Here is a 24,077-nt window from a genome sequence, read left to right as displayed (position 1 = left end):
CTTTTAAAAGCATGTTATACAAGAGACATAAAACATGCAAATTGTGCGATGGGTTTTCACTTTAAGATAGCAAAAATCTTAAGCTATTAAAGAATCTTTCTGATTAGAACCTCCATTCACATATTTGAATAAGGAAAAGCTATTCTCTGTAACTAAATAAGAATCCCTAATTTAATAAAATTCACTAAAGAAATATTTCCATCCATTAGCCACTTGTGGAAATTACAAATGTAAGGATATCTGACTGAGGCTGTCCTCAGTCAAGCTAGAATATCCTTCTCCACATCCATCGTGTGGGTTTCTCCACTACTCCAGTCAATGCCGGTTTTACCTCTTCTAGGAATTATGACCTGTATTGAAGTGACAAGGCTTCTTTGTACTGCTGTCTCCATTTTTGTCTCCTTTTTTTTTTTTTTTTTTACTTCAAACCTATTTCTCTCCTGAGACTGCAGACTATAAGCTAATTAATTAAGGGCAGTGTTTTATCACATACATATTATTCAGTACAGTGCTTCACACACTGGCGAGTATTCAGTAGAAACACTCAACCGTGTGCTGACTTGTTCAGCTCAGGTGTAAGACTTACTTAAAAGGTGATTTATTCCTTGCTGCCACACTTGTTAATAAGGAAGACTGAAACCAACCCCCAAGCTGGTCTTTTCCTTCCATGTACAAATCTGCTCTTTGGTCAGTACCTCAAAAACAAATATGAAAAAACAAATTTAAGTTAATTAAATAGGAAAATGGAAATGAATATTTATCAAGGTATTAAAATATTAAAAGTAATCATGTTACTTATTGCTTGTGTCATGCTATACCCAATGGCTAGGTTGCATTCACTTGGGCTGTTACCCTCACTGCCAATTTATTAATCAAGATGAAGAAAATAAACCTTGGAGTATGATCTCCTAAACCACAGATAACTAAAATATTATCTAAATTAGGGACTGATTCATATTAACTACCAATATCAATATTTCCAGTTAAATCTTTTATGAAAATAAACTATTTTTATTAATTCAACAATTATTTGCTAAGTATCCAATAACTTTATATGTTGTCATTTAATTCTCATAGTAACTCTAGAAAGTAGATATTATTATTATCCCCATTTTACTGATGAGGAAAGTGAGACACTAAGAGATTTTATAACTTGCCCAAGGTTATGCAGACAGTAAGCAGTAGACATGGAGTCTAAATGTAGACCATCTGGCCACGGAGCATATGCACTTAACCAAGATATTAAACAAATTAGGAAAAAATGTCTTATAAAGGGCAAGTTATTAACTTCTAATTTGACAACGACCCAGTCAAAAGATGGGCAAAGCATAAAAAAGCCCTATGAGCCAGGGGTTGAGGCACGAGGTTGGTGGCAGGGCAGGTGAGGAATGAGCAGGCAGAGTGCAGAGGATTTTTAGGGCAGTGAAAATACTCCAAATGATACTATCATGATGGATACATGTCATTATACATTTGTCCAAACAGTAAACCCTAATGTAGACTATCTACTTTGGATGATGATGATGTGTCAAGGTAGGTCCATCCGTTGTAACAAATGTACCACTCTGGTGGGGGACCTTGATAACAGGGAAGACTGCCTGTGTGAGGGCAGAGGGTACAGGGAAATCTCCGCACCTTCCTCTTCATTTTGCTGTGAACCTGAAACTGCTCTTAAAAAATTAAGTCTTGTGAACCTGAAACTGCTCTTAAAAAATTAAGTCTTTAAGAAAAAACATGGCAAAAGAAAAAATAATGCCGTACAAATAATTTAGCCTCAAATTCGTTAGAACATATATGTACCCAAGCTTGAGAGCTACTTCAGCATTCAACAAATAACAGTTGATTCAAGAGTTAAAAATCCGAAATACGGGACCATTTGGCAAACATCATAAGTAATGATCATTTCAGTCAAAAATCATCAAGGACGCTTAAATACTAGGTGAAAATCTGGTGAGAAAACAGGATATTTCCACAGTCTTAAAGTATCTCTCTACAAGATACAGTTGACCCTTGAACAACGCTGGTTTGAAATGTGAGTGCCCACTTACAGCCGGAATTTTTTAACTAAATACGTGCTATAGTGCTACATGATCTGCCGCTGGCTGAATCCATGGATGTGGAACCACGAATATGAAGGGCCAACTATGAAGTTAGACTTGGACTGCATGGAGGGTTGGTGCCCCTACCAACGTTGTTCAAGGGTCAACTGTACGTATAATAACAATTACGATGGGGAGATGGGGGTGGGGGAGGAGTAACCCTGCAAGAGAAAATGGGCAGGCACCACCTTAACCAAGTGATCAAAGTTAAACATCACCAGCAAAAGACATCATGTGACTTCTGACATGATGCACTGAAAAGGACACAGTATCACTTCTGTGATATTTCTGCCGAAAATGCACAATCTAAATCCAATCATGAGAACACGTCAAAGAAACCCAAACTGAGGTACTATCTTCTACAAAATAAACCACCTGTACCTTCATGAATGTCAAGTTTATGAAAGACAAGGACAAAATGAGGAGACTAAAGAGATAACTAAATGTCACATGAGATCCTAGATTGGGTCTAGACCGCTTTTTATTTATTTTTTTCTTTTCCCATATAGGACATTACTGGGTGAAATTGGAGTAAGATCTATAGATAGGTAACAGTATGGAATCAGTGCTAATTTCCTGATTTTGATGTTCATATTGGTTATACAAGAGACTGTCCATGTTTTTAGGAAATACACACTGAAATATTTTGGGATAAAAGAGCATCAAGTCTGCAACTTATCTTTAAATTGTACAGAATAAAGTTTGTTTATATATCCATATAGAAAAAATATATATAAAGCAAATGTGGCCAGATGTTGACTATGGAAAATCTAGGTGAAGGTATGTACTTCTTTATACTATTCTGTGACTTTTCAGAATAAAAATGGTTTTCAAAAAAAGGAGCATGAGGTCTTTGGGGAAGATTACTTCCATATTTTAAACCTAAACTCAGAACTCTAAGAAACCCCCACAATCCCTTTTTATTTGTAAAATGATGGTGATTTGCTCTTATGTCCTAACATTGAAGATTCAGTGTTGTAATCCTTATGTGACAAAGAGTATCTGGGTGAAGGTGGGAGACAAAACTGAAATAATGTAATCAAACATTAAATTAGTTAAATTCAACTAACATTATCAAGCACCTAGCAGGCACTGTGCTATCTGCCCTCTTGGAGATGATAGCCAATAGGGTAGATTTTCTGTTAAACAAGAAATAACTATGTTGTCATCAGGATGAAAACACAGGTTAGCCTAGTCTATGTAGTTAGGAAAGCCTAGGATAATATAAAATGATAAATGCCTATGCAATGAGAACAAAAATTTTATCCTCAACATCTAGAATGTTACATCTATATCCTACTTTCCTTCTTCCTCTACCGATCTGTAACCATTTAAACTTTTACAATACCAGTACTTAAACCCCATCCCACACAAAATGTTAACTTCCTACTGGAGACCACATTTTGGATGTAGCAATAATTAATGAGAAGATTAATAACAGAATACTAGGGGAAATCCTTCTCTGAAATAAGTGGAAAATGAAATAGCAGGAAGTATTCCCAAGAAATTTTCATTTCTTCAGAAAATACCTACTTCTGGCCTAATGAAATGACAGTCCATAATCATGAAATCCAACTAACGTTCTGTCATCTTGGAGAAATCATTGCTTCCAAGCCTTGATTAACACACCTAAAAAAACAAAGGGTTTAAATAATCTCTAAAATCTTTGCCAGCTCTAAAATTTTTAGTTTTAAGAAAGCTGGCTGTTGCCTAAGGACTTACACTATGCCGAATAAAAGCAATTTGAAGACTGCACAGTGGCTAGATTCAGACTGCCTGGGTCCAAATCCTGGTTGTGGCGCTTACTACCCATGGGGCCTTAGCATAACCTTTCCATGCTTCCATTTCTTCCTCACTGAACTGAGGATAACACCAAAATCTACTTACAAGGTTGTTCTAGAGATTAAACACGTAATATAACATGCTTAGGACATAGTAAATACTCAGTAAATGTTAATTATTATTAAGATACATCATAAAGAGCACTTGATAGTTGCTGATGGTATATTTTTTCAAACAGTTTTATATGAAGGAATACTTGCAAAAATGTGATTAGGTATACTAAATTACTTTTAAAATACATGGTCTCTGATTCTGTCCTAGAAACACATGCTGTACCTAATAAAATCAGGCCATTAATAATAGCACAACAAAACAACTAATTCATATTAAGGGTAAAGTCTTGGTGTCTTTCTCATTTCTCATATATGCTGAATTACTGGAATTGGGTAAGGAGCAAAATATCATTCTGGAAAAGGAAGTGTAACCCTAGAAAATTTCTGCAAACAAGAGCCTGCCAAGATGGTGTATGAAACCAGAAGAAAAAGATGGAGGTGGGGAAGTTTTGGAGTAGCAAAGCACTGAGTAAGAAATGGAAAGATAAAGTTTATAGGAACTTTCAAAATGAAGATGAGAAGTTTAGTCTTGGATGGTAAGTAATACGAACCACAGTCAAACTCAAGTGCTGGTATACTGTAGAATCATTTAACAACCTCATATAATTAATTACTGGGACTATTTTCTGTTCTAGTAAGTTTATTTTTAGTAATGCTTAATTTTTTTTCTAACAACAAAAAGCATATTCTCACTTTAAGAAACTTGTAAAACAGTAAAGTTCAAGAAAATAAAATCACATATATTCCCAATACCCGGAGATAATCACTTTATTTCAGCATATTTCCTTCCACTATTTTGTCTATGCATACCAATATTTACATGAGTAAATATCCTACATCGTTGTATTCTGCACTTTTAAAATTTAACACGCCCTTAAATAATACTTTCCCATGACCATTTAATGTTCAAAAAATGTTCAAAAACATGACTTAATGGAGGCATATCATTCTATCATATGAATGTATGCCATATCACTTTAGCCATTTTTCTACAGATGGACATTGGGTTGTTGGTCAATGTCATTTACTATTTGAAATAATACTGTAATGAATATCTTCACACATAATTTTTCATCCAGATCTGATTACTTCTATACTACAGAACAGATTCCTAAGTGGAATCACTCAGTCAAAAGACAGAAAACTACTTCAAAGCTTTTGACGCATAATGTGAAAACCCCTTCTGGTCTGTGCCAATTTACACTTCCACTAGCAGTGTACAAGAGGGAGAAACGGTACCGTTTTTTTTCTGCCTATTTTTTATCCTTTTTCCTTCCTGCATAGATTTTTTTGTAATTTTATTATTATTATCATTATTTTTTAATATTTTCTTGGCAGCATGTGGATCTTAGTTCCCCAACCAGGGATCAAATCTGTGCCCCTTGCATTGGAAGTGTGGAGTCTTAACCACTGGACCGCCGGGGAAGCCCCTGCATAGATCTTTCAGTGAAAGAAAAATTTAGAACCTTCTTATGGAGGCGTAGTATGTTTGGTGTCTTAAAATTCCAGGAAAAGTAGCGATTAACCATGTGGTAAAAAGTTAGTATTTCTTTACAATAACTTTTGCTCTTATGAAAATTGTAGGAATTCCCTGGTGGCCTAGTAGTTAGGATTCTAGGCTTTCACTCCTGTGACCCGGGTTCAGTCCCTAGTCAGGAAACTGAGATCCCACAAGTTGCCTGCGCAGCCAAAAAAAAAGTAAAGATTCACGTTTAGAGGAAACAACTGTTCAATACCTCTAGGATTGTGATTTAGGTATGGTAAAAATTTAGAGAATAAACCAACTGCTAAAAAATTACTATCAAAGAGGAATTCGCAAAAAACTGAGTAATCTACAATTTCATTACTAAATTTGTATAATTTTGCTGAATTGATGAATTTTGAGCAAGATTATTATATTGAACTAAGAAGGCAGGTTGTAGAACCAGCACAAACATCTGGCAAAACTACTGTTTAATGTACATACATTTAAAAATAATTTAAACAAAAAATAATTGCTAAAAATAATCATTAATTTTTGAAATTAAGCTATTAGTACTGTATATGTCCTTAAAAGGGTAACTTTAAAAAAAACTTATTTGTAAATCTAAGTTTCTGTTTCAAAAAATGATCTCTTTTCTCTACTTCAAGTTATTTATCTGTTAAAAAGAATCAGAAATGATGTAGAATAAATATTTTAAAACACTACTTACTTCACCAGGTGAATGGATAAACTGTGGTATATCCAGACAATGAAGTATTGTTCAGCACTAAAAAGTAATGAGCTATCAAGCCAAGAAAAGACATGGAGGAACCTTGAATACATATTATTAAGTAAAAGAAGCCAAAGTGAAAAGGCTACATCCTGTATGACTCCAACTATACCACATTCTGGAAAGGGCGAAATTATGGAGACAGTAAAAAGATCAGTGGCTGCCAGGGGTTAGTAGGGAACAAGGGATGAAAAGGTGGAGCAGAAGATTTGGGGGGCCATAAACCTATTCTGTGTGATACATGCCATTATACATTTGTCAAAACCCACAGAATGTACATCACCAACAGTGAACTCTAATGTAAACTATGGACCCTGGATGATAATGATTTGTCAACGTGGGGTCATCGAACGTAACAAATAGACCACCCTGGCGTGGGATGCTGATAATGGGAAGGCTGTGGGGAAGGGGTTCAAGGGGTATGGATTCTCTCTACTTTTCTATTTTTTAAAAATTTTAAACATTAATTCGTTTTATTTTTTAGAATTTTTATTGGCGTATAGTTGCTTTACAATATTGTGTTAGTTTATACTGTACAGCAAAGTGAATCAGCTGTACATATATCCCCTCTTTGGATTTCCTTCTCATTTAGGTCATCACAGAGCAATGAGTAGAGTTCCCTGTGCTATACAGTAGGTTCTCATTAGTTACCTATTTTATACATAGTATCAACAGTGTATATATGTCAATCCCAATCTCCCAATTGATCCCACCACCCCCTTTCTTTCCCCTTTGGTATCCATAAGTTGTCGTCTGTGTCTCTATTTCTGCTTTGTAAATAAGATCGTCTATACAAATTTTTTCAAAAAAATAAAGCTATTTTTTAAAAAGTTTAAATATTAATTAGTTTTAAATCAATGCAATAATTAATATCTTTGGTTAACATTTAAGGAATGTTTTAGAAATATGGATATGACTTATTACTTATATTTAATTCACTTTAAATGCCATTCCCTTTCAGAAAGTGTTCAAGTTTCAATTTCTTAAGTTTTACTGACTTTGAACTCACTCACAGTGAAACTCACAAAGAACTCACCAGGTACTTGACCTGGTGTGAAAACAGAAGCGAAATCTCTTTCACTGCCATAAAATCTGTCACCAAAAAGTAAAACTAGATATGTATGCTATGTAATCACCAAATTCAACTCGTTAAACATTAGTAGATACTGATGAAGACTGGTATCTAAAATTAAGCTCAAAATCAAGCTGATTTTACTTTGCAATAATACACTCTCAAGGAAACATGCAGACATTGAATCATTTCATATTAGACTTGATACAAGCCATCTGAGAATGAAAAGTACAATAAGCCTTCCCAGGAAAGTAGATGACTGCTCATTTTGTTTTGTTTTTTAAAGGAAAATCACCTTTGCTTTATGGTTTTTTGAACTATGAATTCACCTAGTATCTGGACTCCTTCCCACCTCATTCTTTCTGCCTATCTTTTGAAATTTTTTATCATGAAAGAAGAAAAGGGAGGAAAACAGAATGAAATATAAACCAATTAATCTGTTACTGATCAATCTCATAAGATTTTTATTTTACTTATTCTTTACTTTTTTTTGAGGAAGAGGAATATAAGATCTCAGTGAAAAAGTAGAAACTATAGTCTAAAATTGGGTTTGTGGGAATTCCCTGGTGGGCCAGTGGTTAGGACTCAGCACTTCCACTGCCGGGGGCCCGGGTTCAATCCCTCGTCGGGGAACTAAGAACCCACGAGCCGCACAGTACGGCCAAAATGAAATAAAATAAAATAAAATAGGGTTTGTGTATTACCTGTGAAGATAGTTTACTTATGTTCTGGCATCCTCCTATGCATGCAACACACATGTTTAAATGGCAAAATGATTTTCCTTCTTTGAATTAATTAGCTATATATGACATGGAAGGAAAAAATGATTTACTGATTAGGTGCATTTTTACCACTAATTTCATTTGATAAACTATCTCTGTCACTGTCAAATATTTGGTTAAGAACAAACTTGAAATAGTACAACTAAACTCTATCTGTACCACCAACAGCAGCACAGATAGGTTTTAATGACAATTTTCACACAGTTTAACAGTCAATGGCTCCAGGTATAATTTGCATGTGCTGCACTTGGTAACATAAAACCACTTTAGAAATTAAAAAGCAACAATGCCAGTAGCCGCAATTCTCACCAAGGCTGAAGCAGCTAATGAGCTTTGAAATATACTTTGTAAGCACTATTTCACATACGGCATATTTATTCTATTTTGAAATTCAGGATGCTGCCCCAAATGTGGTAGGAGGTACTTTTTCCTGTTTATAACATAACACTATTTAACCCACCTACCTACTTTCTGTAGTGTTATCTGCCGACATTTTCAATATAATTTAGGAAAACAAAGTACCTAAACTGGCAATATTTTCTCTTGAGTATGGTGGGAGAAACGTATGAAATAATAATTCTGAAAATTACTGCATACAATATTATAAAAATTATATTAGATTATGAATTTTTATGTACAATTTAGCTATAATACAGAGTAAGCATGAATTTCTGTGTATTTTGCTTTTCAAATTTCCTATGCTGAAAGAAAGGCCCAATTAGAGCATTCCTAGCATTTACCTGCTAGGAATCACATTGCTGTTCTCTCAGTAATGAGGCCTACTACCAGAAATATACCCCAGGTAAAACTTGACCACGATCCCTCTTCATCCCTTTAACAATGGTCAGCTGAACAGGCAAGCTGTTTTCCCACATTCCTTTGCTCCAGAAAGCAAACAGGATCTCCTGGGTAAAAGCCAGCACTCAGCAGCAATGTGAGGACCTGTCTGATGCAGCGTTGCTTCCCTGGCACCTCATTCCGGTCTTTAACCTCACAGTGGGGACAAGCTCTATTTCATTTCACTTCTAGCTTCTCACTTAGTATCCTTGAAGGTATCTTCTCACATCTAAACACGTCCTCTGTGTGCCTGCTACTACTCCCTTCTAATTCCTGCCCAATCTCGCCTCCCTTTTTATCCACGGAGTCAAAAGCTTCCCCTAACTGTGAGGAAGTAGAAATTAGTCAGCTGTCTGCATAGACAGGGGTAAAGCTGTGAGAAGGTAACAGAGTACAGACGAATGAGAACCGGAAAGCAGGGTACCCGACTTCTAGCCTGACACTAAGCTATGTAACCATCACCTAATTGGACCCTAATCCAATCTCACCTCCTCTTCTGAAAAATGATTGGGTCAGGCTATTTCAGTGATTTCCAAACTTTGTTTTACAGAACTGAGGGCCTTGGGGTCAAGGAGAATGAGCTGACCGAGAGGAGGAAGAAAATTCCCATTTTTATTAATCTTATATATTGTGGTTCTATATAAAAATTTCAAATGGAAAAAAAAAAGTTCAGAAAGCATTGGATTAAATGATTTTTAATCATTTTTTTAAAATGATTAAAAGATCCAATAGCTCTTCCAGATCTAAAATTATATTATATTATAGCCGATGTACTTCCAAATAAAGCATAAAAAAAAAAGAGTTCTTGATTATAGATTTCTTCTGATAGCATTTATTTTCAAAACTGCTTGATTGGTATTTAATCTACTATTTTAAATTACCTGGAAGAACATAAGACCATGAAGTTCCACTGTCAAACCAGATGTCCAAAATATCCTGACCTGGCACATACTCCAAAGCATCAGGACCACCAACCTAGTAAGATAATGTAAAAACATTTTAATTACACAGCCATCACAACATTTACAATTAATACCCAAAAAGGTCTTAAGAAAATGAAATACTTACAACCATTAAATTCACATTTTAAAATGAAATTTCAGACATTTTAAAGTATTTTGCAATTACGTACAACTGCTTCATTTGCATGTAAAAGTGATTGTGGCCACTTAACTATACATTTACTAATGGAAATATAAACTTTTTATTTCTTGATAATCTTCCAATTTGGATTCTTCAACATGTGATGCCATCAGTTAACTCGAATTCATGTCCTACGAAGTCCTGATATAGCAATGTTAGGCACTGTTCCCTCAAAGTCACAAGTGCCTCTCTCTGCTCAGCCAACAAAGCAGTTAAAATCAATCTTGGCCCTCAGTGAGACAGCAAATATCCCTCACACTCTACTGCTACACTATATACCCAGCTTCTCTAGCTAAATAAAAATGTCTACTCTCAAACTGCACCGGCTCCTCATTTATGATGAATAAACTCATGAACTTGACATGATAACATAACTACTTTTTAACTCCCAGGGAATCTCGTGTTGTCATTAAATCATGCAATACATAACAAAGGCTGTTAAATACGAACAGAAATTTACCTGAGATAAGACTTCTTTTGGAAGAAGTTGCTCCGGGGGAAGAGTCCACCAGATATCACTGCCATGTTCCTCCACTAGTTTAATAATATGCTCAATAGTTTGGCTATTTTAGGGGGAACAAAGTAGAATTGTTCACTTAATTATTGTGATTAATACCTAATATTTTAAATTTAAGAAACAGTAGTATTTTTTCCCTATCTGCAGGATATTTATCCCAATATGCAGGGTATTTTTTCCTATCTTTTCCCCCAAATTTAGTGGTATTATCTTCAGTTACTTGCTTACTTAGTTCCTGCTGCCATCTTAAATTCAATAAAATAAAATAAAATTGATCATATGGAGCCCTTAAAAGAAAAAGAAAAACAAAAACGACTTCTCCTGATATCCCTATTTCAGTTACTGATTTCCCTGTTTCTATCAATCTATTTTCTATCCAAGTACCTATATTCAAAACCTGCTAATTATCTACCTCCTCCAATTTCTGCTCAAACTAAGCCACCACATTCTGTCAGTTTCTACCTTGAAATATTACTCAAATTTATTCTTTGAGTAAATAAAAGAATATTAGTCCAACCTCACTGCGTCAATACTAGATTGATGCAATGGTCTGACTTTTCCCCTATGCTCATTCCTCTACATGACACATGAAATTTAATTTATATGACACATCTTTGAAAGAGTTGCACTCCTAAAACTGCTTTTATCACACCAATCCCCTCTCAAAGATTTGCAGTGCCCCCTCACTGCTTATAGGACTGAGTCCAAATACATCTGTATAAGAGGCAATACTGTACCAGAGCACAGATTTTGAGATCTGATATTTGATAACAGATATCCAGGTTTATATCTTGACTCGGCTACTTTTTATATATATGACCACACACAAGTACTAAAACTTCTCTAAGTCTTGGTTGTCCCTTCTGTTAAGAAGAATAGTACGATTTTTGTTCAAAAATAATTTGAGTATCTCCAATGTTTTGGACGCTGTTCTAGGCACTGGAGATACAGCAGTTAACAAGGCAGATAAGATTCCCACTGTAGTGGAACTTGCACTTTAATGATCCTAGATACTCTCGTCAGAATGACTGCAAACTAAATGAGATGATCCAGTAAAATTTAACACATGCCTAACACACAACAGAAAGCCAATAAATGCATATCAAATGAGTACTGAAATTGATCATTATCTTTGGGAAGATAAAATACACAGTTATAAATTGTCTGAAAATTAAACTCAGGGAAAATCTTATACTAAATTTTCTCACAGGAATAATATACTTTTAAGTTATTATCACAGCTTTATGGACATTACAACTTCCTCTAGTTGCTTTCCACTGAGACACAGAATATATTGGTCAAGAACATGGACCCTGTGTGGAGAGAAGGGAACCCTCCTACATTGCTGATGGGAATGTAAACTGCTGCAGCTACTATGGAAAACAGTTTGAAGGTTCCTCAAAAAACTAAATGTAGAGTTGCTATATGATCCTGTAATCTACTACTGGGCATATATCCAGAGAAAACTATAATTCGAAAAGTGACAGATGAATGGATAAAGAAGATGTGGTACACATACACAATGGAATATTACTCAGCCATAAAAAAGAACAAAATAATGCCATTTGCAGCAACATGGATGGACCTAGAGATTATCATACTAAGTGAAGTAAGTCAGACAGAGAAAGGCTAATACCACGTGATACCACTTATATGTGGAACCTCAAATATGACACAAATGAATTTACCTATGAAACAGAAACACACTCACAGAGAACAGACTTGTGGTTGCCAAAGGGGAGAGGGGGGATGGATTAGGAGTCTGGGATTAGCAGATGCAAACTATTACATACAGAATGGATAACCAACAAGGTCCTACTGTATAGCACAGGGAACTATATTCAATACCCTGTGATAAACCATAATGGAAAAGAATATGAAAAAGAATTTAGTGTGATACACTGAATCACTCTGCTGTTCAGTAGAAATTAACACAACATTGTAAATCAACTATACTTCAATAAAATAAATTAAAAAAAAAAAAAAAGAACATGGACTCCAGAGCCAGACAGCTTTCATTTAATTCCTGGCTCTATAACTTACTAGCTATGTGACCCTAGGCAAAGCACTCAACGTTTCCGTACCTTGGTTTGCAAAATGCATATAATAACAGTATCATTAATAGAGCTATTATGGATATGAATTGAGCTTATATGTAAAATGCCTAGAACAGTGTCTGGCACATATTAATAGGTATTATATAAGCATTAGCTATTATTTAAACTGATTCTTTTGGGGTTTTTTTGGCCTTGCCACGCAGCATGTAGGATCTTAGTTCCCCGACCAGAGATCAAACCTTGTGCCCTGCATTGGGAGCATAGAGTCTTAACCACTGGACTGCCAGCGAAGTCCCATAAACTGATTCTTTGAAGTCAGGAAACTTAAGACAGTTAATTTTGTTAACCAGTTACCAAAACACATATCCATATTAATATTTAGAGATTAAAGTATATACACTAAAGCGAACTTTCCAATTATCCTCTTTTCTACCACACTCCATTAATGTAAGTAACTAAAAATGTAGGTCTATGAGAGTCGATGGAAATGGAAGGAGGAGTGGATAGGAAAAGTTCTAAGTTCTTAATCTGGATCTGCTTCTTATTAATCATGACTATGGCAAATCACTGAACCTCTCTGGGTCTGATAATTTAGATAAAATGAAGTGTTTATGAAAAATTGTTGTGGGAAGCAAAAATCAAATGGGCATTTAAATTAAATATGCTCTACAAATTGATATCCAAAATACCTAAGTTGATTACACTATGAAGGACAGAATGAAAAAGTATAATGCTACCACATCTATTCTGAAGAAGTTATGAACAATAAGAATGTTTAAATGGGCACAAGTCCATATTTCTAATACAGTCACACATTTCAGATGGACTTTAACAATAAAGATAAACTTTTGTGACAAGAGACCATAAAAACTTTGCGCAATAACAACCTAGTTATATGACAATATTTAGTTACATATTACTATTTTAATAGTTTGCACAGAACATTTTATCAGTTAAGAAAATATGAATATACTGTAATAGAAAATCTGAATAAACCTAATGCTATTACTCTTAGAACTAAAAAAAAGACAGATACTAGCAAAGTACATTTATACACATATATCATACCAATTATGAAATTTTCACTAAAAAAAGATTCTAAATATGAGTGTCATTTTTATTTTGCCCTTCTTTTTTTTTTTTTTGGCCGCTTCATGCGGCATGTGGGATCTTAGTTCCCTGACCAGGGACTAAACCCATGCCCCCTGCATTGGAAGCTCAGAGTCTTAACCACTGGACTGCCAGGGAAGTCCCCTCATTCTTCCTTTCTATCTTTACAATGTTATCATTAGATTGTAATTTTCGGTAAATAGTAAAATAAAAACAGTGAAGCACCTTTAAATGTGTTGGAAAGAAACAGATAAAAAAATACAAACATAAAGGAAAATCATTCAAATTTCATATTAATTTAGAAAATAAGGTAGAGACGTTAAGAATAATATTATTATTAATCAAAATAAAAGCATTGGGCTTCCCTGGTGGCGCAGTGGTTGAGAGTCCGCCTGCCGATGCAGGGGACACGGGTTCGTGCCCCGGTCCGGGAAGATCCCACATGCCGCGGAGCGGCTGGGCCCGTGAGCCACGGCCACTGAGGCTGCACGTTCGGAGCCTGTGCTCCGCAACGGGAGAGGCCACAACAGTGAGATGCCCGCATACCACAAAAAATAAATAAATAAATAAAAGCATTTATGTGTATACCACAAATTATATACACACATTTATGTGTATAATTTTAAAAGGACTTTATAAGCACTCTCTAATTGGATTCATAAAAAAAATATTTATAGCTAAATTGACAGATAAACTGTTCTGTGCCTTGGGGTTCCTTAAATCATGAGCCTAATAAGCAAGTAACACAACTAAAAGCCAGGCCTCGAAACTGTCTCTCCTAAATCACGGCTTGATTCTGCTTTTACTTCTCCATTCAGCCTTTCTAACTCATTTATGAAGACAAACACTGTATCTGTGAACTCACACTCCCCTTCTCTGGGGTTTGCTAAGCAAAGGCAAAAAGACTCTTATTATCCATGTGTAATGAAAGCGTGAACCAGAGACCAAGTCAGGGCAGCAGGGAGTCTCGGGAGATTAGTGTGCTGACAGAGCAGGCACCAAGTCCAAAGAGCAGAGGCTATCTGCAACTTATTAGATACTGACAGGAATACATCATTTTTTTTTTCTGAGCTTCGGTTTCTATGAACATTCGGAAAAGCTGGGAGAAGAAAGGCTATGTGAAAAATTTTATTCTTAAAAAAGTCCTAACATTGTAGTCAGTAACCTTAACAACTGTAGATGATACTTACATATCTGTTTCACAACGCCTGATTCAACTCTAATGAAACTAAGTTCTTTTTTATATTGCTAAATAGCAGATAAATTCAATGAAGTTTCAGAATTATATTTTAAGTATTACTTAACTATATTCAAGTATCTTAGAGAGTCTGTAACTAAAAATACCCAACAGCAAAGAAAGATTCCAATTTTGCAGCTGGCATGTTATTAAGGCAACTATAAAATCCTACCAAGTTTAGTCAACCAGCTCTAGTCTAACTAAAGTTGAAGTTTTAATTGCTACATTTTCTTATAAAGATATAGGTTGTTCACTTAGATATACAATATAATATTTCAATATGAGAAGAAATTTAATCTTGTATTATATACACCTTATTTGCAAATATACTTTTTAACTCATAAAGGTCTCTTATTTCAGTGAGGAGGAAAGTTTGGTTTTGTTTTTTTTAGTTTACCTAAATAATACTTACTAAAAATGGCATAACCATACAATGTTAACTGCACCAATGAAAATAATCCTGTAGTAGCTTTTAAAAATCTAGTTTCAAAAAGGCTGTCATAAATAAAACTACATACTACTAAAAATATGACTCATTATATTTGTGTCCCTTCTGACATATACAGATGAATTTGGACCCCCAAAAAATGTTTTTTCCAGCGTATCGAAAAGAAATATGAAACATTTTAAAGAGGGGAGAGAAGCAGCTCTGCTTCATTAATAGACCAATTCCTACTAATATTTAGAGCAAGACTTGCTTCCTTTCTTTTTATTGTGAAATATAAAAATATGATGTACTAAATATACTTTAATGGGCATTATCTTCTGTAACTTAATTCTATTTTGAGATCTTAGACAACTATACTACTTAAGTTTTTAAAAAGAGGAAAATAAAGACAACTCAGAGTATAAAAACTGAATAAAATTTATGACAAATAAGAATGCAGATTTCAAAGACAAAAACATTCTCACAATCCAAACAAATCAAAATTTAAGTGCACGGAATTGGTATCACTAAGTGAAAACTTTCTTCTGACTTGTACTCTGGTGGTCTGAATGCTCCTAAAAATATTGTGGCAGAGTTTTAAAAACAAAATTTGCAATAAAAAAACACATATAACCTCCAAACTTGAGGTAACTATAGTAGATTGCAAAATAAAGATAAATTTAACATTCAAACAAAATCTGAAAAGATAATTTCGATAAAATATACAAGTAAATGCTGCACAAGTGCTCAAAAGATACTCATTATAGCACTAGCAAAAACTTAGAAACAGCCAAATGTCAGGATGGGCTACATTTATTTGATTTTCATACACAACCATTAAGAGCTAAGCTACCATTTTTAATGGCTACCTATTCATTCTTCCAGAATTGACTTTAATTATTTCTTCTTTTTCATATAATTACGTTTCTTTATAAACAACTGTATTAGACATCCTTACAGATATATATATATATATACACACACATATATCTTTGTACAAGAGATGTTAGTCCTTTTGTTTCCTTCGGATAAATACTTAGAAGTGTAATTTTTTATTACAAAACTGAGATGGTGATTTAAAAAGTTTTAAGACAATTTTATGGGCATTTCTAGTGATATTAAATATTCTTCCAAAACACACAAGTAGTCAAAATTTGTCTTTTGAAATGTAAGAATTCCCCCCTTTGTTAATTATACCCTATACTTAACACAAACACACAGTTAACTTATAACCTAAAGATCGTATAAATTACTGTTGATAAAAGTGGGTGAAACCACTTATCACTACATAATCTCTATGCTTCCATCTTAATGCTGTATTTCATAAAGCAGTAAGTCCATCATAAAACTTTGTACTTTACGCAACGGCCTTATCTAAACACACGCATTATGTGTCCTTCTTAGGTTTCAATCCATGAAAATCCGCTAGGTAGTACCAGCCACTATAACACCAACCAATCATTCTAAACTTTGCTATCAACTGGGCTGAAGCTTATTTAACGTGTTACCAGAAATTAAACAGCATTAAGATTGCTACGTAATGAACAAACTGTTGCTGTCGTTTCATTTTCCTGTATTTCGTCTTTATAAAAGCCAAAATATTAAGGACTATAATATTCTTTTCTTCTGGAAGTTACTGGAATAAGAATGAGGTAAGAGGCTAACTCTTTCATATTTATTTACTAAGTTTAATTCTAGAACACAATGAAATGTGGGGGAGCTCTATTTTTAATTTAATTCTATACTTATGTTTTGAAGATGACAGGAAACAATTTTGAAGAAATTTTTATTTGATGAACATTATCAAACTTTTTCACCAAAAAGTCATTATTATTAACATGAGCAAAAATTTGAGGTAGCTAAAGCTAACACCCAAACTTGAAAATCCTTGCCTGCTTCTAGTGAATTTCTCACAATTTCCAGAATTTGGGGGCTAAGTTTCCTAAATGCATGTTAACTATTGCATTAATACTCTTAAATTGATTAAATGGTCTGAAATGAAAGCAATTTAACTAACAACCTCTTTTCCTTCCTAGGTGGCAAATGTTTCTACATTTTATCTTTTTTATGCTAAAAAGTATTTGTTTTATTAATTAGTAATAGATTTCCACCTAAATTATAAAGGCATTATATTACAGATTAAGAAAAATGATCAATGATGTTAAAGTCAAAAATGGAATTATTTCTTGAGAAAATACAAAGTGCAAATGAGAACATTAATTCAAATAAAAATTAAACATCAGAGTTTCAAATCTACCCATCTCTCAGCTTATTCAGAACATGAATAAATCAAGATTTTCTTCTGTGAAACTAGTATCCTTAAGAGAGAATTTATAGACTTTCATCAAGAAAAGCAGAAAGGGGCTTCCCTGGTGGCGCAGTGGTTGAGAGTCCGCCTGTCGATGCAGGGGACACAGGTTTGCGCCCCGGTCCAGGAAGATCCCACATGCCGCAGAGCGGCTGGGCCCGTGAGCCATGGCCGCTGAGCCTGCGCGTCCAGAGCCTGTGCTCCACAACGGGAGAGGCCACAACAGTGAGAGGCCAGCGTACCGCGAAAAAAAAAAAAAAGGAAACTTCTGATCTGCTTAATGGGGTCATCAACTGTAACAGCAACTCCATGTGGACTGTGCACCAATTTCCAGTGGAGATGCTGTTACTTTTGATGGCTACCAACTCACTTCAATGTAGAGGCGTATTCAAGAAAGACAAAAAAAATTATGGTCACTTGGGTCTCATTTGATTAAGGAGGAAAAAAAAGACAGCCTTTCATGCCGTCTTTAAAAACTGACAAAGAATTAACATCCATTTTTAAAAATTAACTGTTATGTCACTTAAAGGACCAAAAATGGAAGAGGATTAGAGTCATTATTCAGAAATGGTGTACAGGAAAATGACCTATGAATTGACAGACAGTATGGTTGTTTGTCTGTCATTTCTGTAGGCCAATATTCTGTATATCTCTGCGACTTCAGCATCAGAAATCAACTACACCATGCAAGCAACACAACGGCAGATGCACAGAAAAGAATCTGTTACATACCATGTAAATGTATTGACTGTAAATAAAACATAAATGATACCTAAAGAAAATCTGCTTCTGTTTCTCTGACAAAGCTCACATTTATTTCACCTAGGTCACTGACCAATTGATCTATGTACCATTTTATTGTAGTGATTAAATAATGGTCAAATAAACCAGCTTGCTCTACTTACTAATACGTACATTGGTCCACTTGAATCACTTCAAGGAAACACCCTAAAAATCCTGCTCTCTAAATATGGAAAAGAATGAGGAACAATGGCAGCGTCTTATAAAGGTTTCCTTAAAAGAAAACTCTCCAGTGTGGAATTTTAAGCGATTCTTGTGTAAACTTATCTCAACTTTAATTCTTAGTAGGGGAAATAAGATATTAGTTTTTATGTGATCAAGCTCTAAATTTTAAGAACAACATATGCAACAATATTTAGGCCAAAACAGTCTTAGCTCCAAGTTGTAATAATATTGCAATAGCCTTAAAATCACTTCCTGGTCTCTAACCTCTAGTTTCTTTTCCTAAAACATACCGTGACTCTTCATGCCTACTTAAAAGTTTAAATTCCTTAGCCTGGTATTTAAGACTCACTTCAATTTGCCCCAATCAATCTTTCTTAAGTGTTTATCTTTCTGTTCCCCTCACACAACCTGCAGCCCCATTATGGTTCCTGTAAACATGCTATGTTTTCCCCACTCTGGGTCCTCAGCTCCTAATCCCACTACCTTCCCCCATTTGCCACCTAATCCTCCAGGCCCTACTCAAATGCCATATCCTTTATAACTGAAGCAAATGAGCTGTTTTAGGGTTCAATATTTGTTCAAGGCAGAGCCTTTAGTTCTTCCCTCTGAACCATGTTGCCATAAGGTGTCAGCCATAAGGTGAAGCAGTGATACAAGGAACATTTCAAAGTGAAAAGGAACCTTCACACCAAGGATACTAAGAACTAACTAATACTGGCTAAAGGTAATTTAAAAAAAAAAAAACCAACAGTGTAGTCAACAATTTAAAAAAAACCTAAAATGCATATATTCACAAAAGTACCACCTAAAGAAATACTAATAATGTTGACAATGAAAAGCAGAACCTTTTTACAAAAATGATGATGAACCCCAAGGTAGGACATTCAACTCTGTCATCTCTCCATTACTTAAATTCTCCATTACTTGCTGGCGTCCATGCCTTCAAAACTCTCACTAAATCCTCAACTGATGAAATGTGAAAATACTTACCAAAACACAGTCAAACTCTTTGCTCATGGTCTAGAATAACTTAGTAAAATGTCCAAAACAAAATTACTCCAAAAAAAATGATAACCCAGGATGTATTCGCAAAAGAAATGATTAATATTCCCCTTTCCACATCTGTTAATAACAGCAACAATACTGAGAGCCACCTTAATTTACTAGAAGATAAACTAGCTAGATTATCACCTCATCAAGAGCAGGGACCATGTCAGTCTTGTTTACTGCCTCAAAAAAGGGTCTAGTATATGATTAGGGAAAACAATCTTCTTTTTACTGTATAAGCTTTTCTACTCTGAATTGTTCACTAGGTTCATGTATTATCTTTCCAAATTAAAAAAAAATTAAGGAAAAAAGAAATAACTAGGAATGTAATCATCACTAGAGTTAGTTATGTGCATTCAATTATATTATAGTTTCTTAAATTACCTATACAATTACCTAATGCCATTTCTACTGAGAGGGAGCGTAGACTCGGAGTGAAAGACTGACACTAATTCCTGAAGAAAAATCACATACTGGGCTCCACCACTCAACACTGCTTATCTCTGGGCTCCTGACACCTTATCCCAGCACAGGGCACAGTCAGGGATAATGAATTCTCATAGGAAAATATTCACGGTCTTTGCTTCTACGTATCAATACTGAAAAAATAATCCAGTGTTTGTTAAAATTTCATCCATTTGAAAGGATCTTTCTGAAATTTATATTTTACTCCCCTCAAAAAAGATAGCTATTTTAGAATATTTTATTTAACATATATCAAGAGTTTTCAATAGTCCACTATTTTTCCATTTTTGAAGAAAATACAACTCACTTTAAAATGTTGAAAATTTTAGAAAGAGTTCTACCTGTTGATCAAGAATTCATCTTTTGTCTTATGATGAAACACAGGAATTGGAACACCCCAAACTCTTTGCCTTGATATACACCAATATGGCCGCCTGTCCATCATTTCAACCATGGCATTCAGTGCTGATCCAGGAATAAATTTCACTTTTTTTAACAATTCCTGCAATTGATTCACAAATCAAGTTCAGTGAGAGAAAGCAGAACAAATTTTCTAGAACTGCCATTATTTATCCTAATACAGTTCTTTATTTTAGAGATTTATAGTCATTTACATGCCCCCTTCCCCCACCAAAAAGAAACTAATCTAAAAACACCATAGATTTCAGAGCAAATGAGACAATGTTAAAATAGGACCACAAATGATCTAATAAATAACATCCAGAGCAGACTTCACCTTTGGAGGATGTGACAAGAAATTTTATACTAATTTCCAAGCACCCTAGATCAAAACTGGTAATAACAGGTTTAGTAGAAGTATTATACTTTATTAAACTACAGTTAAAATCAATTCAAACTTGATTTCAATAATTCTTCTTTAAATGCTTAAGAAATAAGCTATTATCTTAGGTGGACAAACAAGGACTGCAATGTAACCTAATTTTACATAGTATGGTTTACAACATAGAAAACACTTTCTCAAAATAAGTTACTTCCTATTTACTGGCTGTCTCTCAAGAACTCTCCTTCCCTCAACCTCCCGCCTCCAAAAGTTGTAAACTACTAGCATTTGCTTTCATTCGTTAATTACCAAGAAAAGAATTGTATAGCAAAAATGTTTAAAAATATCCGTAAGTGAAAATATAACTTCATTTTAAAAAGTCTCAAAGAAAGTCTCTCTACCCATTGATAAAAGCATTTTTACATTTTTAGAGCATGTTTAAACAGTTTCCTCGCTTACCTGAACCACCAGAAATCTCCTGTCCCAAAGCCCTTTGTAGCACCACCCACTGGTAGAAAGGCAACATTCGCAATTTATTTTGATTAAAAATTGAAACGTGATACTGACTTGATATTTGATTTTGTTAAGGAATAACTATTATTTTTTTAAGGTGGTAAAAATGGCATTAAAATTATGTTTTAATTTTAAATGTCAGATATACATGATGAAATATTTATGGAAAACATAATGCCTTTTAAGTTGCTTTAAAATAATCCAATGGGTAGGAAGTGTAGATAATGGGTAGGGATGCAGATAAAAATAAAATTGGCAAAAAGGTGATTATTGTTAAAGTTGGGTGATGGAAACATGGCAGTACATTATTCTCTCTATTTCTGCGAGGAACAACTGAAAATTTTCTATAAAGAAGTTAAAAAAAAATATGGCTTCAGCGTATTGCATCAGCATCAGACTCAGATGTTCTGCAACAAAAATCCGTGCAGAGCTGAAAGTTACAAATTGTAACATTTACAGGTAAGAAAAACAGCCTTCACAGAAATGTAAAAAACAGAAGAAAACAAAGAAACGGTCCATAGCACAGTTATCCACTCTACATGAATGTAGAAAGCATAAATTGCTTGCATAGCTTTGGCATGGACCCCAAATTGCCATGTCAACAAATGAACCAACTAATATTAGCAACGTTACATGCAAGCTGTAAAGCAAAATATCTGTATACTCAGCCTGGTTACCAAATATATATTTGAGTTCTTTCATTTAATAGAATCAAGTTGTTCATGAGATATACACACACACAGATACATAAACGTATTGAATGAAAGAGCTCAAATATATATTAATATTTAAAATGCCAGTTATACAATATTTGTTAACTCAAAAGAAATAGCTTTTCAAATGAACTGCAATTTCAATTTTAAGGAAGCAAAGAGTTTTAAAAGAGTTTTGCTGAATGCCCACTATGTGCCAGACACTGTTCTGGGAACTTTTATTCACTTATCTTGTGAGGTAGGCATTATTATCACTTTTATACAGATGAGGAAACTGAGGTTCTGAGAGGTTAAACAATTTGCTGAACTGAAGTCCTAATTCTATGCTATTTTCACTACACTGGGCAGGAAATTAGAGCAACTTAAACTCTTTAAGCATGTATAATAAAGGGATGGAAACCCAAGGTCCTTCCAGATCTAAAATTCTACAAGTTTATGAAACCAAATAATAATAGCATTAATCCCTTCTACTCCCAAAACCCTACCCCAACCTCACAGGTAAACCTTTCATACTGAGGGAATGATAAACCCAGCCCTTACAGTAGGATGCCTTTTATACCTTGGCTGTAGTCTTAATATCCGTGATATTTACAAACCACTGCTTGCTGGCACGAATAACTACTGGTTTCTTAGTCCTCCAGTCATAGGGATAGCTGTGTACCAATTTTTCCTTTTTCAACAAATTCTTTGCAGCCTGAAGCATCTTTATAACTTAAAAAACAATTAATAACAATTTACATTAGACACAATTAAAAAGCACTATGAAAATCCTAATAACTCTCTAAACTCCCAGGGAGTACTAAATCTGGGCCAACAGGTGACAGTAAGAGTAGCCATCTACCAGGTAGCAAAGGCATAATCTGGGAATCTCCAGGCAATAAAAGCAGAAACTGTAAAACCTTAATCAGACTCCAAATTATGCCATTCCCATGGCTCTTCTTTTCAAAGATGACAGAATACATCTAGAATTCTACATCTCAAATTCAGAGTCACAATCTTTCATACTATGAATCTTAAAATGGTCTCCAGGTAATCCAGAAGAAACCAGGTATACTGAGTTGAATTCTGTCCCCCCAAAAGATAGGTTCAAGTCCTGGCCCCTAGTACTTGTGAATGTGACCTTATTTGGAAATAGGGTCTTTGTAGATGTAATCTGCAATTAAGATGAGGTCACACTGGATTAGAGTGGGCCCTAATTCCAATGCCTGGTGTCCTTCTAAGAAGAAAGGACACACAGAGACACACAGAGCAAAGAAGAACATGTTATAATAGAGGCAGACTGGAGTGATACAGCTATAAACCAAAGAATGCCAAGGATTACCAGGAGCCACCAGAAGCCAGGAAGAGGCAAACATGAATTTTTCCATAGAGCTTTCAGAGGGAGCAGAGCCTGGCCAACACCTTTGATTTCAGACTTCTTGCCTCCAGAACTGTGAGAGAATAAGTTTCTGTTGTTTTAAGCCACCAAATTTATGGTAATTTGTGACAGGAGCCCTAGAAAATTAATATACCAGATCTAATTAGCCTTAGTCTTAGTGTGGGCAAAGAAAGGTTTTCATAGTACCTGGTCCTTGGATCCATATTTATAGAAAGGCAGAAAGAAAACTCAAGACTGGAGGACCCCTAGAATTGTTGATACATCAACTATCCTATATGTATCAGTGATATAAGGGTTACAAACGGAGTGCGAGTGTCTGATTCACAGTCAGCATCTAGTCCCAAGGTTGATTGCATCCTTCCACAAAACTAACACTGCTGATGACTATCTTTATAGTCCTAAAATAACATCACTCTCTGTTGACTGCCTTGATTTGCTTAAACAAGTAGAGCAACTTCAAAGCAAAAGATGAAAAAGT

At 34.8% G+C, this 24,077-nt stretch overlaps 1 protein-coding gene across 2 annotated transcripts in view; it reads right to left on the bottom strand.

The window, feature by feature from the left end:
- The window catches only part of IARS2 (isoleucyl-tRNA synthetase 2, mitochondrial), a 65,015-nt gene that overhangs the window by 9,407 nt on the left and 31,531 nt on the right, over nt 1-24,077 (bottom strand). For both annotated transcript variants that reach the window (XM_027122224.1, XM_027122226.1), the window contains 5 exons: nt 22,781-22,932; nt 20,556-20,716; nt 10,541-10,643; nt 9,819-9,912; nt 587-695 (listed from right to left, as the gene is read on the bottom strand). In XM_027122224.1, the coding sequence (XP_026978025.1) occupies nt 587-695; nt 9,819-9,912; nt 10,541-10,643; nt 20,556-20,716; nt 22,781-22,932 (619 nt within the window). The remainder of the gene's footprint in view (nt 1-586; nt 696-9,818; nt 9,913-10,540; nt 10,644-20,555; nt 20,717-22,780; nt 22,933-24,077) is intronic.

Source organism: Aethalodelphis obliquidens, unplaced genomic scaffold (genome assembly GCF_003676395.1).
Source record: "Aethalodelphis obliquidens isolate GAN/ISIS:26980383/991018 unplaced genomic scaffold, ASM367639v1 scaffold24, whole genome shotgun sequence".
NCBI lineage: Eukaryota > Metazoa > Chordata > Mammalia > Artiodactyla > Delphinidae > Aethalodelphis > Aethalodelphis obliquidens.
This window is presented reverse-complemented; position numbering and strand designations above follow the sequence as displayed.